This window comes from Eucyclogobius newberryi, unplaced genomic scaffold, assembly GCF_026437365.1.
Source record: "Eucyclogobius newberryi isolate DKJ021-1_F unplaced genomic scaffold, fEucNew1.0.hap1 SCAF_10, whole genome shotgun sequence".
NCBI lineage: Eukaryota > Metazoa > Chordata > Actinopteri > Gobiiformes > Gobiidae > Eucyclogobius > Eucyclogobius newberryi.
The window spans coordinates 23,419,444-23,432,920 of record NW_027315724.1 but is presented as its reverse complement, the minus strand read 5'-3'; the positions used below and the strand labels follow the sequence as shown (position 1 = coordinate 23,432,920).

The window sequence follows — 13,477 nt, the reverse complement described above, 5'->3', positions numbered from 1 at the left end:
TCCCCAGCGGTCCATTCTCTGCTATGTAACCCGGACAATATATAGACTAGTTAGAGTTTGCCTTTATGTATTGACACTGTTATTATGGATCCGTTGGCGGTTTACTCCTCATCGTTAGGTCACGTTAAGAGCCGTTAACCCGTGCGCACGCGGCATAAAGCATAACGCATGCTGGTAGAGCATGCTTTAGGTTTACAACACGCCGCAAACAACAGTCCTGGAAATCTCCCACGTCAGTCTCCTGGCCCCGCCCTCCGCGCGCGGTCCTCACACAAGCCCGGGCGTGACGTAAATGCGCTTTCTATTTTGGAGCGCCACGTCGCGTTGCCAAGGGGAACACCGGAGGCGTGACGGGGGAGGAGGGAGAACGAGTGGAAGAGTGAGAATGAAAGATGATTGGTCGTGGCGGCGGCCGCTGCAGATTTTAGAGCCCTTGTTTCACCACAACTACAGCTTACATATGTAAGATAAGATAAGATAATCCTTTATTTAGCTTTAAATACAAATACAAAACTTTAGACATATCTCAAATATTTGTATTTATTGGGCCCCGCAAATAATTTTAGATTAAAAAAATCTCTCTTTCTCTTTCTTTGACATGTTTAATTTATTTTTCTCAGGAGTGTGTGTCAGCAGGAGCTGGCTTGGGCATTGTGAACACCGGGCTGGGGTCAAGTGTTGAGATGCCAGGTTCATTTGTGCCAACTGTGACAGCTATAACCTCCAGCCAGGACCTGCAGTGGATGGTGCAACCAACCCTCGTCTCCTCTCAAGCCTCTGGACAGAGTGCGTCCACTGCTACTTCCACTATGACCCAGCCGGTGTCACTGGTGGATCCATATGACCTGCCCAGCACTAGTTACTCTTCTGGCTCTGGAATGACCCCCATGGAGTTAGACACACCCGGGTCAGGCCCGGTGCGCCAGTCTCGAGCCCGCAGCCGCCGCACTCGGGACGTGTCTGTGAGTGACGATGGAGATGTTGGTGTGTTAGTAAGTGTCTGTGCTTGACCGTCTCTAGTTCATGTTGTTCATTATTATAAGCTTACCTGTGTACAAAACATTGATTTGATTAGGCTTTGGTATATGCTCTCATTTTGTTATAGGAGTTGTTAATTTAAGAAAAAAATATTTAACCTAACAATATGTAATTATAGTATAGACATTTAGCAATCTGTAACACTATCTATAACACAAATAATTTCACTGAATAAAATGAATTCTTCTTTATTACAGTTAACACCAGAGGAAGAGGAGAAGAGACGTGTGCGGAGAGAGAGAAACAAGTTAGCTGCAGCCAAATGCAGAAACCGCAGAAGAGAACTGACGGACAGACTTCAGTCGGTGAGTCATTTTCTAATAGCAGCTTGTCAATAATAATAATAATAATAATAATAATAATAATACATAAGCAGCAGAAATGTTTCCATGTAAGCAAATGGTATGTGATTTTAATCAAATTGTGGTTTGCATATCGAAATGGTCCGCTTTAATCAACAAGTCAGCCAATCTTGTGGCAGTAAAAGCATGTGGTCTGGAGTTCAGATTTTGGAAGAATACATTCACTTTTTGCAAACATACAAAATGTTTAAAATTAAAAGAAAAAAAGTTTCAGTTTTTTTGTATGTGTGGGGTGTAAGTAACATAGTGCACCTTTAACAGAGCTCCTGATGTTCTGTCTCTCATCCTCCGTGTTTCTTCTTTTTACCTGTCCACAGGAGACAGACATTTTGGAGGAGGAAAAAGCAGAGTTAGAGGCAGAAATCTCTGAGCTGCAGAAAGAGAAGGAGCGTCTAGAGTTTGTGCTGGTGGCCCATCAGTCCAACTGTAAGTTGGTGTACCAGGAGCAGTCATCACAGAGTACAGCGCAGCTGCCACCTCCAACCTTACAGGGCCCAGTGTCCATTGTGGGTTTGACCGTGAAGGAAGACTCATTCTACCTACCCCCTGCATACTCTCACCCAGCCTCAGCACACTCCCAGCCTGCAGTCCAGCAGCAGCAAGTGCAGCAAGTGCAGCAAGTGCAGCAAGTGCAGCAAGCGCCTCAGCCCGGACTAATGCAGGAGGTAGAGTTTTCTAGTTCTTTCTATGGCTCAAGCGAGCCGGCACCTGGTGGGCTTTGCCTTATGGCCAATGACAGTGGTGGTGGTAACCATGACGGTGCGGCCATTGGCTACAACACCTCATACACATCTTCATTTGTGTTCACCTACCCAGAGGGAGCCTGCGGGGTCAGTGCCAACCAGCGGAACAGCAGTAGCGAGCAGTCATCTGATTCCCTGAACTCACCCTCGCTGCTGGCACTTTGACTGACATGCGCACACATACCGTACAAACAAGATGTATTAACGAAGTGAAGCAATGAGGCAGAAGTACATAGTACTGAGTCCTCGTGGTTCCAATGAAAAGTTTTTTGTTTTTTTAAACTCTCATTGGAGTGAAGTTTACAGACAAAAAGAATTAAAACGATTATTGCAATACAATGACCCTCAACCCACCCCACACACATTTCTGAGGTGAAGAAATATTGACCAGAAAATAGATTAAAAGCCATATACTGATAGTTACTGATGAACTTGATCATTTGGATGTACCAGAGCACACATACAAACTCTGTGCGAGTGTACACTTTTAAAAGATCTAATTATTGAGCACCAGTGCCCCAATCTTGTTCCCTCTGTTGACTTACTCTATCAAGTGCATTGGCTTTCATCTTTTCTCTCATCTTCTTATCCTCTTTATACTCTTGCTGGTTGTATTAGTGCAAATGTCCAATAGGATCACATGACACTTGCTCTAGTTAAGGGATCTGATTCCTTCTCATTTACTGCTAACTCTGCATCTTCTCAACTTCCCTCTGCTTTTTCATTTGCTTGGACCTGGGATTTGATCATTCTGCACTTAAACTACTTTCTGCTTTTATATTAAAATCCGTCCGTCTGTCTACCTGCCATGCGACCCATCTCTACCAATCTTTGTTTTTCCTATTCTGTCTTTGTTTCTTCCGGTCTTCAAAGTCTTCAACCCCAGAGAGCCCGGAGACTCCTTTCGACCCTTGGGAGCTTGAGTGAATGCAGAGCCAACTAACTCCCCTTTTCCAACTGCTCACAAAAGGACTGGGATTCAACCACCTACAGAGATGAGTCCTGTTTGGTGAACTACACTGCAGTAGATGCATCCTAAATGTAAAGAGGCTCTACACGCTACATAAAAACACAAAATCCAAGAGGGCAGCTGCTGTCTACAGCTGAGCCAATATTAAATGTTCACAAAATGAAGTGCTGGATGAAGAAAAAAAAAGAGAGCGGTGCCTAGCAGCAAATGGAGAGGCCTTTAAAGAAGGATACCCTTCATCTGACGTTTGAAATCAAATGAGACCACCAAGAGCCAAATATTGAAAACTAACCTGCTTTTGCAAAATATGTTGAGAGGGAAACCTCATTGAAAAGACCTCACGCCATAGAGCCGATGTGCATATGAAAAAAAGTATCTTTTTTTGAGGATGGCACCTTTGTTGATGTTGTTGCACACCAGCTCTTTTTCCAGCCTTATTGATAACCATTCAGATGTGAACAAATGCCTTTCAAGAAGACATTTTATGGAAACAACCTCTAAATATTGGGCCCAATGGTGTCCTGTCCTTCAGCAGGATGAGATAGGGGTGAATTATTGGTGAGTGCTCCACTCAGAGACACCAGGCCTATTTATTTATTTCTTTATAGAGGTTGTTGTAATCAAAGGTCTAAAACCAAAAGACCAGAAAAAACAGGCTATTCTTGTAAAGCAAGTATATGGTCTTTTCCTGTGAATTTAACCAGTTTCTTTTCCTGTATGTCTGAAATTGGATATATTTAAGTGTTGGTTTGTGTTTTACAGTTTTACAATGACTTTTGTTCTCACTTGTACTGTTGCTGTTTTTTTTTTTTTTTTCAATGGAGAGGTCTCTACAAATTGTTACCATCATCGTTTGGCATGTTGTGCACTAAAATGAAATAATCTGTCTATATCGTCATATAGATATGTATCATGTACATATTTGTGCCATGATTGTATTGTTCGAATATCTACATTACAAAGATTTAGTTTTGAAAAGAATATTTTTCTATACAAAAGTTCCAATAGTGCCCCTGTCCCTTTAACATGAAGCACAATGTCAGTGCCTCCATCAGAGTCTCAATGTTTGTTTCAATAGCATCAAACCCAATTGAAGTCACATTTGAATGACGATGTTAGAGGTGGTTTTGTTTCGTCCATTTTTCTTTGGGAGGTCTGTCCCAGAGCTACTGACACCTTAATGCCACATAATATAGCAGCTGCACAAAATGTAAACCTAGAGCAAATGATTGTCTTATTACATATAATGACTCATGTTTAATGTTAAAATAAGTTATTATTATCACATTTAATATGCATAGCTAGTATAAACATATCATTTAATAACATAGCTGAATGACCTGTGTTGAGCTTACAATGTTGTATCGATAATGTACACATGCTAAACAAATGTTTAATAGAAAATGTAACTGTATTTGAATGATAAAACATTTTATTTTCAAGTAATAAATAAATATGTTTTTTTTTAACATATTGGTGGAAACAATGGTTTGACTTAAAATGTGGCGCACGGTTGTCAGAAATGGGGCAGACCTTGAACCCTGAACATTTTTGTAATTGTTTTTAAAAAATGTTGTTCAGATGCTGACGATATGTGCTTTTGTCTTCAAATCAAATGCAAATGTGATTATATTTTTGGCAAAAGAAAAAGTATTCAACATATTGAATAGTTCTCATATATTATGTTGGTGCTAGTTTATAAATGTACTATAACAAAGAAAAGAGAGTTTAAGATTTTATATGCATATTTACCAGATTTCTGAGGCTCTAGATGTTTTTCACTTTAAATGTGGCAAACATTTTGAAGCAACAATTTACCAAGATCTGAAGGCCCACAGAAAGTTACTCATTTATAATAAGGATTTCAGGTAGGCCTTCTACATTATACACACATTAAGGAGCCTCAGTACTGGAAATGCACTTCGGGTTATTTTCTGAAAATATGAATTTTGTTCCGTTTTTATTGTTATTTTCCTGTGTACATACATTTACAAGTACCATAGGAAACTGCTTACATTTACTTGTACTGTACTTACTTGATATATTGATGAAAATAATTATTTTTCTAAAATACAAGCAGTAGTGTAATACAGTATGTAACCATCTGTTTTTGTTAGATATGTTTTATACGCAATACCACCCACCTTGCATAATGTAGCTAAGAACTTATACCCAATTTGTCTGCTACAATGTTATATCCTTTGTGTGTTTTTCTTTAGAAAATAATTTGTGTTATACAGATTATACAGACATGTTATGAGAGTTATGAGAGTCGACATTTACATTTTTGGGTAAACCACCAACTTTAAAACATGCTACTGATAGTAGAGGTGTGTTTTTTAAGGACACAGTTTCAATTATTATAGACTTAGGCTTGTCCTGGTTTGGTCCTTGTTTGAGCCTGGTTTAATGCGGATGCAGACTTGGTTTGATCCTGTTCTAGTCCTGGTTTAGTTCCAGGTTTAGTCCCACTCAAGTGCCAATGTGTGTGTGTCCAAGTCTGAACAAGAAAACACTAGTTCCATTTGACCAACAGCTAAATGGTTCTGTCTGAAGTCAAAACAGATGAACCTGAAAAGTTTACTATTTGTAGGCCTACTGAATACATTATTATTGACTTTACTCTTTTATTGGTCTTGTATTGGTCTCACAAAATTCTTGAACTAGGAATAAAGCAGAAAAAAAAATATTTTTACTACCCATTTTTAGTATTTGTACTACGAATAAAAACGAATATGCTAAAAATATATCAAATATATTACTATGGTTCAACACATCACAAAACCAACTCAATTTCATAGGGCAAAACAAAAGGCCTATCAAAATATTTGTATTTGTCAATAAATAAATCATTAAATGCAAATGAGGAATGCCTGTTTTTTTTTTGTATTTTTAAAAAAATGAAAGGCCCTTTCAGGTTTTCCAACTTTTTACGTGTAGTGGGGACTGTAATGAGATGATATTTGAAAGGGTTTGGATACTGGTTAGCAATCACAAGTGGGCAAGTACTTGAATGGGTCAGGGAAGTGAGATTCTTAGGAGTCATCTTTGATGAGAAGCTTAATTGGCGACAGCACATTGATAAGGTTAAAAATAAAGGTGAATGAAAGGTTAATAATCTGCTGCGTTGTCTTTCTGGCCAGGACTGGGAGCTAGCAGAAGATTGGTTCTGAATATTTACTGGGCTGTTATGAGAGCAACTATTGATTATGGCTGTATTGCTTGCATGTCTTCAGCTGAAACTAACTTAAAGAAACTTGATGTAGAACAAGCCTAAGCCTTGCTGTTGTAGGGCTTTTAAGAGTTCCCCTGTCTCTTCAATGCAGGTTGAATTGGGAGAAATGCCACTATGGAGGTTAAAGCTTATGTTGGCTGACTGGGTAATGTACAAGGACATACAAGCACTCATCCAGTGAAGGAAATTCTTAAAGAATGTTGGGAACATCACGAGACTGACTTTCGTTGTTTTAGCTGGATTGAGTGATCTTAACTTGAACCCTTCGGTGGCTTTGTCAACCTCCTCCTGTTGATATTAGTTTACATCACAAACTTAAAGGGAAAACTAAAAAGACACTGCAGTTCATTGTTCAAGAGCTCATTGATAAGCATTCTGATGATGTTTATTTACACCAATGGATCTAAAGATCCTGAGAGTGGGCGAACCTTGAGATAGCGGTTAATAAGAGGTTACCAGACCATCTTTCTGTCTTCACCACAAATCTCATAGCAATACGATTAGCGATGGAAAAGGCTGAATCTACTTTACAGTGTCACAAGTGATAGCTTCTGACAGTCTCTCCACTGTAAAGCGTTAAATCTAGAAAATGTGATTGTAGACAGGATATTCTGTACAGCATCTTCTGTTTGATACTGTCAAGGTAAAGGTGTGAAGGTCTCCTTCGTTTGGGTTCCTTCCCATGCCAGGAAGGATAGTAATGAAATGGCTGAATTGCTGGCTAAAAATTCCCTTTAGCTGCCATCAATTTAATTGTTGAAATAAGTAAATCTGAAGTCAAGCCTCTTATTAAGAGTCATGTGTATAAACGTAGGCAGGATTATTGGAATTTCTGTGATACTGGACGGCATCTGCATCGGACACAAAGTAGTGCTGGTCCATGTGGATCCATGGACAGGAACGCGGGGGAAGAGAAATCCTTTACTCCTCACATGAGAATAGGCCACACTAGATTCAATTGGTCACTGAATATTCCCTATTCTGAATAGGATAGGCAAACATCCTATCAGTTTATGTCATCACTGTCAAGAACCAGAAACTGTTGAGCATGTGCTGATTCACTACAGCATATGAAAGAGAACTGAATTAGTTTTATGGTTTTAAAATAATAAACAAGAATTCAATCTGTTCTTACAATCCAGTCAGATGCTATAGAACCATATCATCCAAACAGAGCTCTTCGCTCTCAGAATGCCGGCCTTCTGGTGGTGCCAAGAGTCTCTAAAAGTACTGTAGGAGGTAGAGCGTTTAGCTACCAAGCCCCTGTGTTATGGAATCAGCTCCCGACCCATGTTAAATATGCTGACACAGTCTCTTCATTTAAGTCCAGGCTTAAAACGTTCCTCTTCGAAATCGCTTATGGTCAGACTAGTTAGGAACAGAAACATAAACCCACAGCTTTAGCTACGCTGCCCTAGGAGTAACTATGCTGGGGGAAGTATGACAGCTTGAGCACTATCCTCTTCTTCTGACAACTTATGCTATCAAACAATATTTATTTTTTGATTCCACTTGCAAACTGTTCACCGCCTTCTTTTCTTTCTCTCACTCCTGAGGACCTGTGGACCCAGATGCCCCTCCCCTGGTGAAGTGGTCCCTGCCCTGTGTGGACGGTCCCTCATCTGCCTGAGGAGTGGGTCCAGCTCGCCCCCGACGGTCCCTCATCTGCCTGAAGAGTGGGTCCAGCTCGCCTCCGACGGTCCCTCATCTGCCTGAAGAGTGGGTCCAGTTCGCCTCAGTCGGTCCCTCATCTGCCTGAAGAGTGGGTCCAGTTCGCCTCAGTCGGTCCCTCATCTGCCTGAAGAGTGGGTCCAGCTCGCCTCAGACGGTCCCTCATCTGCCTGAAGAGTGGGTCCAGTTTGCCTCAGTCGGTCCCTCATCTGCCTGAAGAGTGGGTCCAGCTCGACTCAGACGGTCCCTCATCTGCCTGAAGAGTGGGTCCAGTTCGCCTCAGTCGGTCCCTCATCTGCCTGAAGAGTGGGTCCAGTTCGCCTCAGTCGGTCCCTCATCTGCCTGAAGAGTGGCTCCAGCTCCAGTCTCCTCGTGTCCGTCTGTCCGTCTGTGAGAGTCGGATCTCTCCTTCACTGGAACTCCTCCAGGTTTCTACGCTTTTTTCCCAAAGAGGTTTTTTTTGTAGTTTTTCCTGGCCGAGAAGGAGAGTCTAAGGACAGAGGACCCTGGGACATCGTCCCTCGCCACCACAGACATTGTCTGACTCCATCGCCACCACAGACATTGTTGATTCATTTCTCCCTGTGGCCCTCAGAGGCAACTGTTGTTGTGATTTTGGGCCTTACAAAAATAAATTGATTTGATTTGATTTGAGTCAGTGTCATGTAAGGCCTGCAACAAAGAGCCCGTTTGTTACACTTTCACTTTACACTTTTCACTGTTTGCACTTTAAATTATGTTTCACTTTTTTGCACACAGCACTTTAAACATCTATGTGCACTTTAAAAAGACAATGCACAAAATTTATTTTAAATATTTATTGAAACAATGTCTCTTTTTTAATCCCATTTTTAGATCTGGCGCACAGGGGCACTTTAATAGAGTCTGTCCTGGAGGGAAATTAAATTGTTTGGTCAATTGGTTATGTGCAAGAGTGCAATATTAATGATGTTTAGGTGTTTGTGTTTTAATTTAGTTTGTTGTGTTTAGTTAAATGTCTATGGGTTTATTTGCTTTTATGGAGGTTTTAGTACATTTTTTATGAGCTAAACATAATGTTAACATCCCTGTCAATTATTTGTAGTTCGACCCAATTGTGTGAACAAGATAAAAAGCGCCTGTGCCATCATTTCTTGCTCTGCTGCTGGAGAAGACACAGCTCTTTGCATCCATACCTTTGCTCATCCATGTTGCAGTTTATTTTTGATTGAAAAATGTGGACCACGTAAACGTCTCGTCTCACTTGACTCCAACCGCTCAAGGCCATCCTACGTCACAAGGCCATAGTTACTAACTTGTGCTGGATTAATTGGATGATAATAGAGCAAAGAGGGTCTTTGTACTGTTACGCTACAATACCCATGTTTCCGTTGATCTCCTGTCCATGCTCAATCCAGTAGGTGGTGGTAAATGCACTTTTTCAGTTGGCTGCCGGCCGCAATTAAAAGTAACACAACAACAATTATTAATGTTTAATATTTAGTTTTTTTTATTATTCTTTATTTTAATTGTGTTTGATTGACGTCAGCATAAATTATCACCACAATCGAAAAGGAGCAGAGATTTATTTTTTTTATTTTTTTACAAATCTGCCCTTTTCTTGAAATTTCATACAAAAAATCAAACAAACAACAATTTCCAGGGTGTCGGGTCAAGACAACAATGTTATTTTGAGAAGAGAGAGAGAACTTGTGTTTGATGTCCTTGGATTTTCAGCATAAAGCATTAAAATGTCCTGCAGTGTGACTATAACTCGTTTATTTTATTTTTAAATATAGAATTAACTAGTGTGATCAGATCCGTGACTGTGAAGAACGCAAGAAGCGACCCAATTCTGAGATTACGGTCTGTGTCGCCCTCTAGCGTCTTATGTGTGTAACTGCTTCTAAAGAACGGAAGTGACGTAAGGTGTAGCATATTACGCATCTCCTTTCCGGGAGTGACGCCTGTGCCCATTTGTTCCAACAACCATGGCGTCCGAGAGCACAGGTTAGAACCGAATACCAAACCTACCGTGTTTGACTCTAAACTGTGTGATGTAAGCACACATGGTGTAATATAGTGGCTGTATTGTTCGAAAGTGGAAGGTTTCTGTGCTGGCTGTGGTAAAAGTGAATCATACAAAGGACAGAAGGCCTCGGATCTGCACAGAAAGCTAATGTGGCTAGTGCTAATGGGTTGTTCTTAGTTTTCAAATGCATGCACTATTTTATCCCTTAATAACACCCGACCAAGTAAAACTAATGCACTTACATTTGAGCATGCCCCACCAACGTTGGATTGTGATTTAGAATTGTATATCATTAAGACATTGTATAACGCGTTTATACATACATTTGTGAGAGATTGTAGTAATTCAGTTATTAAAATTGTAGGTATGAAAATGTGTTATCAAATCCGTATTCGGTGTATATTCGTATGGTTTTCTAAATGTGTAACAGATTACCCCCTCACATTCCTTTAGTCCCTGTTTGGTGGGGCCTTGTGTCAAACAGCTGTTCCTCGTCATCCGCTACTATTAGTTTCACCATTCTGTCTCTGACTTTCCTTTGTTTTTTAACCATAGTGTTTGGATCGCGATGTTTTATTGTATGTTTCAGTTTTTTAGTATCTCACAAGCTGACAGTGTTCTAGTTTTGTTTAAAAAAATATATTTATTGTACTTTCTAGCCACCTCAGAATGGATTCAGTTTTTTGAGGATGCTGGCATTCCCTCCGGCCTCGCTGTCACATATGCAGTCTCCTTTGTAGACAACAGGTAACCAATTAAAAGAAAAACTACTATGTATGTCTTGTTAGAATATTTATTTATTTTTCCATTGCGCTCTAATTTGATTTGTTTTAAACCAGAATTCAAAAGAATATGCTGATGGACCTCAGTAAAGACATAATGATGGACCTTGGAATCACAGTTGTCGGTGACATAATTGCCATTCTTAAACATGCCAAACAAGTCTACCGGCAGGTAAGGATTCAGATGCAGCCTTTTCTCTTGATTCTTTATTAATATCTGCCTCACTTGGTAGGACATGTGCAAAATGGCCACAGAAGCAATCTCCTCAGGGCAGACCAGTGTGAAGGCTGAGCTGCGAAGGACTGCTAATTCTCGTAAGCCTCAGCAGTTTTAAAAGTTTTGTTTGGTTAGATTGCTTAAAATAATTATCTCCAATTATACATATATATTTTTTTTTCAGCTGCCACTCGTATGATTGCCAATGCTTTAAGCCATGACTCTCCACCACCAACTCCATTACGACGAGGTGACAACCGCCTTTCTGTCACGGTTTCCAATGTCCCAGGAAACAAAAAGAGCAAAGCAGGTTTGCATTATCCCTTGTTCATGATATCCATATTCATAGCAAAACCCCCCTACACCTTTTTAATAAACGCTGTGCATTTTGGTAGTTGTAAGTCAGCCAGCAGATGAAGGGAAGACTGTGCCCGCCATGAAACGTCGACGTGTGACAGCTGAGATGGAAGGCAAGTACATCGTCAACATGCCCAAAGGCACTACGGCACGCACACGCCGCATCCTGGCTCAGCAGACCAAGAAAGGTAGGCTCGACCTGTGAAGAAGTGAGCGCCTCGCAGTTATGTGCTTGTGGTGATGCTACCTAATCACTACTAACAAGTTGTCCATTTATCATACCTAAGATTAAAACAATCCTTCATCCTTCCCTGTAGAAATGTATTCTTGCTATGCTCTTTCTTGTTAACGTTGAATGCATGCCGTCTTGCTGGCCTATCCGGAGGAAAAGAAAAGACTGCACGATAGAGCTTAGTTTGTTACACATTAATTCATTTTCATCAAAAAGTATCAAAGGTTAGATTCACAAGATCTTTTGATATTATGGCAAAGAGAAAACGTTTTGAATTGGTGCTTTTATTTGTGTGGGGTTTAAGTTTAATTTAGGTAGTTTACAATGTTCTTTACAGTTGTTTATTTCTGAACTTGTTACTTGCTTTTTATAGGTCTGAAGCGCACTTCTGTGTTTACAAGACTTGGAGCTGAATCGAAGGCAGACACAACTACAACCACTAATAAGGTGAGGTTGTCTGTTTTGTCTTTAGAGTTTTGGTCCGACGTTGATGCTCACTCTGTTGATGCCTTTTCAGCCCACTGGAGTGTTCAGCCGACTAGATTTAACTACTGAAGAAGACCGGACAAAGCCAACATATAGTGTGCCCAAGGGTGAAGACAGCGACGGAGAGGAATCTGTGCTTCAGTATGCTGGTGTGCTCAAAAAAATAGTTCCTCCGCCGAATGAGCCCGTGGTCTCAAAGCCCACAACCCTGCGACGACTGGGAGGCAAATTCAAACGGCCACCAGCTGACACGCCTACCTCCACCATTAACGGCCTTCCCCCGGCAAAAATGAGTGTGCTCCGGAGACTGGGCACGCCATTGAGCGCTGCCTCCCCTTCTGCTGACGAACAGGACAACCGTGTGACAAGCACCAAGCCCAGAACCCAAGAAAGACTGATCATCGCCAGCTCCAAAGTGAGCAGCAGCACAGGGGCCGGAGCTGCTGGAGACGGCCACGGCGCACAAATGGATGCACAAGCTGTCAGTGTCTTCAAGAGACTTGGCAACAAGAAAACCTAACGCATTATTTTATATCCGTATAATAGTTCCTGAACTTGTCACTCTTGCCCTGGCATCACAAAGATGCTGATACTTGATGACTGTGCTCGCCATTGACTGCTTTTCAAAGCGTGAAAGCGATAGTAATGGTTACTCCCATTTTAAACCTTTAGGTCACCTTATTTATATTGCCTTGGAAAAATATCCTGTTAAATCATGTAAGAGACTGTCGTTGGTGGATTTTATTTTTATTTGGAAATGCATCCAATTTTCTATTTTTACAAATAGTTTTTAGATTTGTGCATGATTTTCTTTCCCAAAGCCAATCTTATGTATTTATGCCGTTTCAGCATTCTACTCTTATGCTGGGTAAATAATAATATAAAACCTGTCCTCACTGGACATGGTTTTATACATAATATTTTTTACATTTTAGAGAGGAAATGTATATTGACACGTCTACGGTGCAACATCTGGCAGTCGCTCCACGAAACAACCTTATGTCCACTTGATGTCACTCTTTGTCCCTCCTGCTGATGTTCCTGGAAAGCGTAATGGATTTCGAATTTTAAGACTTCACTTTGGTAACGCCATGTTATAGTTTGTTTATGAGATAAAGACATGAAAACGAGTTTATGACTATGGTTTTGCGCTGTACTGCTGCTTCTAAACAACACAGTGACGTCATCCTCTAATGCTAAACTTTTAAATGAGTTAAAATGAGCCGTGATGAAGCAAATGTAAAGGAACAAAAGACTGGTTTTAAGATAAAGTTGGAAACGCTGTAACTGTGACATTCCTTAAATCGCTTGTGGCTCACTCTGGGATGATAGTCTATTGGTTTGCAGACGACTGCAGCATCTCCTCACGATTT

At 40.7% G+C, this 13,477-nt stretch overlaps 2 protein-coding genes across 6 annotated transcripts in view; both read left to right on the top strand.

Annotated features, from left to right (window-relative positions):
* Nucleotides 1-4,835, top strand: part of fosb (FBJ murine osteosarcoma viral oncogene homolog B) — a 5,602-nt gene extending 767 nt beyond the window's left edge. For 2 of the 4 annotated variants that reach the window (XM_072463831.1, XM_072463823.1), the window contains exons 3-5: nt 621-992; nt 1,236-1,343; nt 1,718-4,835. In XM_072463831.1, coding sequence (XP_072319932.1) covers nt 621-992; nt 1,236-1,343; nt 1,718-2,308 — 1,071 coding nt within the window. In that variant the 3' untranslated portion in view covers nt 2,309-4,835. The remainder of the gene's footprint in view (nt 1-620; nt 993-1,235; nt 1,344-1,717) is intronic. The other 2 variants (XM_072463850.1, XM_072463840.1) reach the window with 2 other exon arrangements.
* A 5,085-nt stretch (nt 4,836-9,920) lies between these two features.
* Nucleotides 9,921-12,910, top strand: cunh19orf47 (chromosome unknown C19orf47 homolog). 2 transcript variants are annotated; one of them, XM_072463811.1, is made up of 8 exons: nt 9,921-10,008; nt 10,690-10,777; nt 10,870-10,984; nt 11,046-11,127; nt 11,214-11,339; nt 11,425-11,499; nt 11,992-12,065; nt 12,136-12,910. In XM_072463811.1, exons 1-8 carry the CDS (start codon nt 9,990-9,992, stop codon nt 12,622-12,624), a joined length of 1,068 nt encoding a protein of 355 aa, XP_072319912.1. In that variant the 5' UTR covers nt 9,921-9,989; the 3' UTR covers nt 12,625-12,910. The 2 variants fall into 2 exon arrangements, with proteins under 2 accessions (XP_072319912.1, XP_072319905.1); XM_072463804.1 differs by having other exon boundaries at nt 11,425-11,574; nt 12,136-12,908.
* Nucleotides 12,911-13,477: the final 567 nt, after the last annotated feature.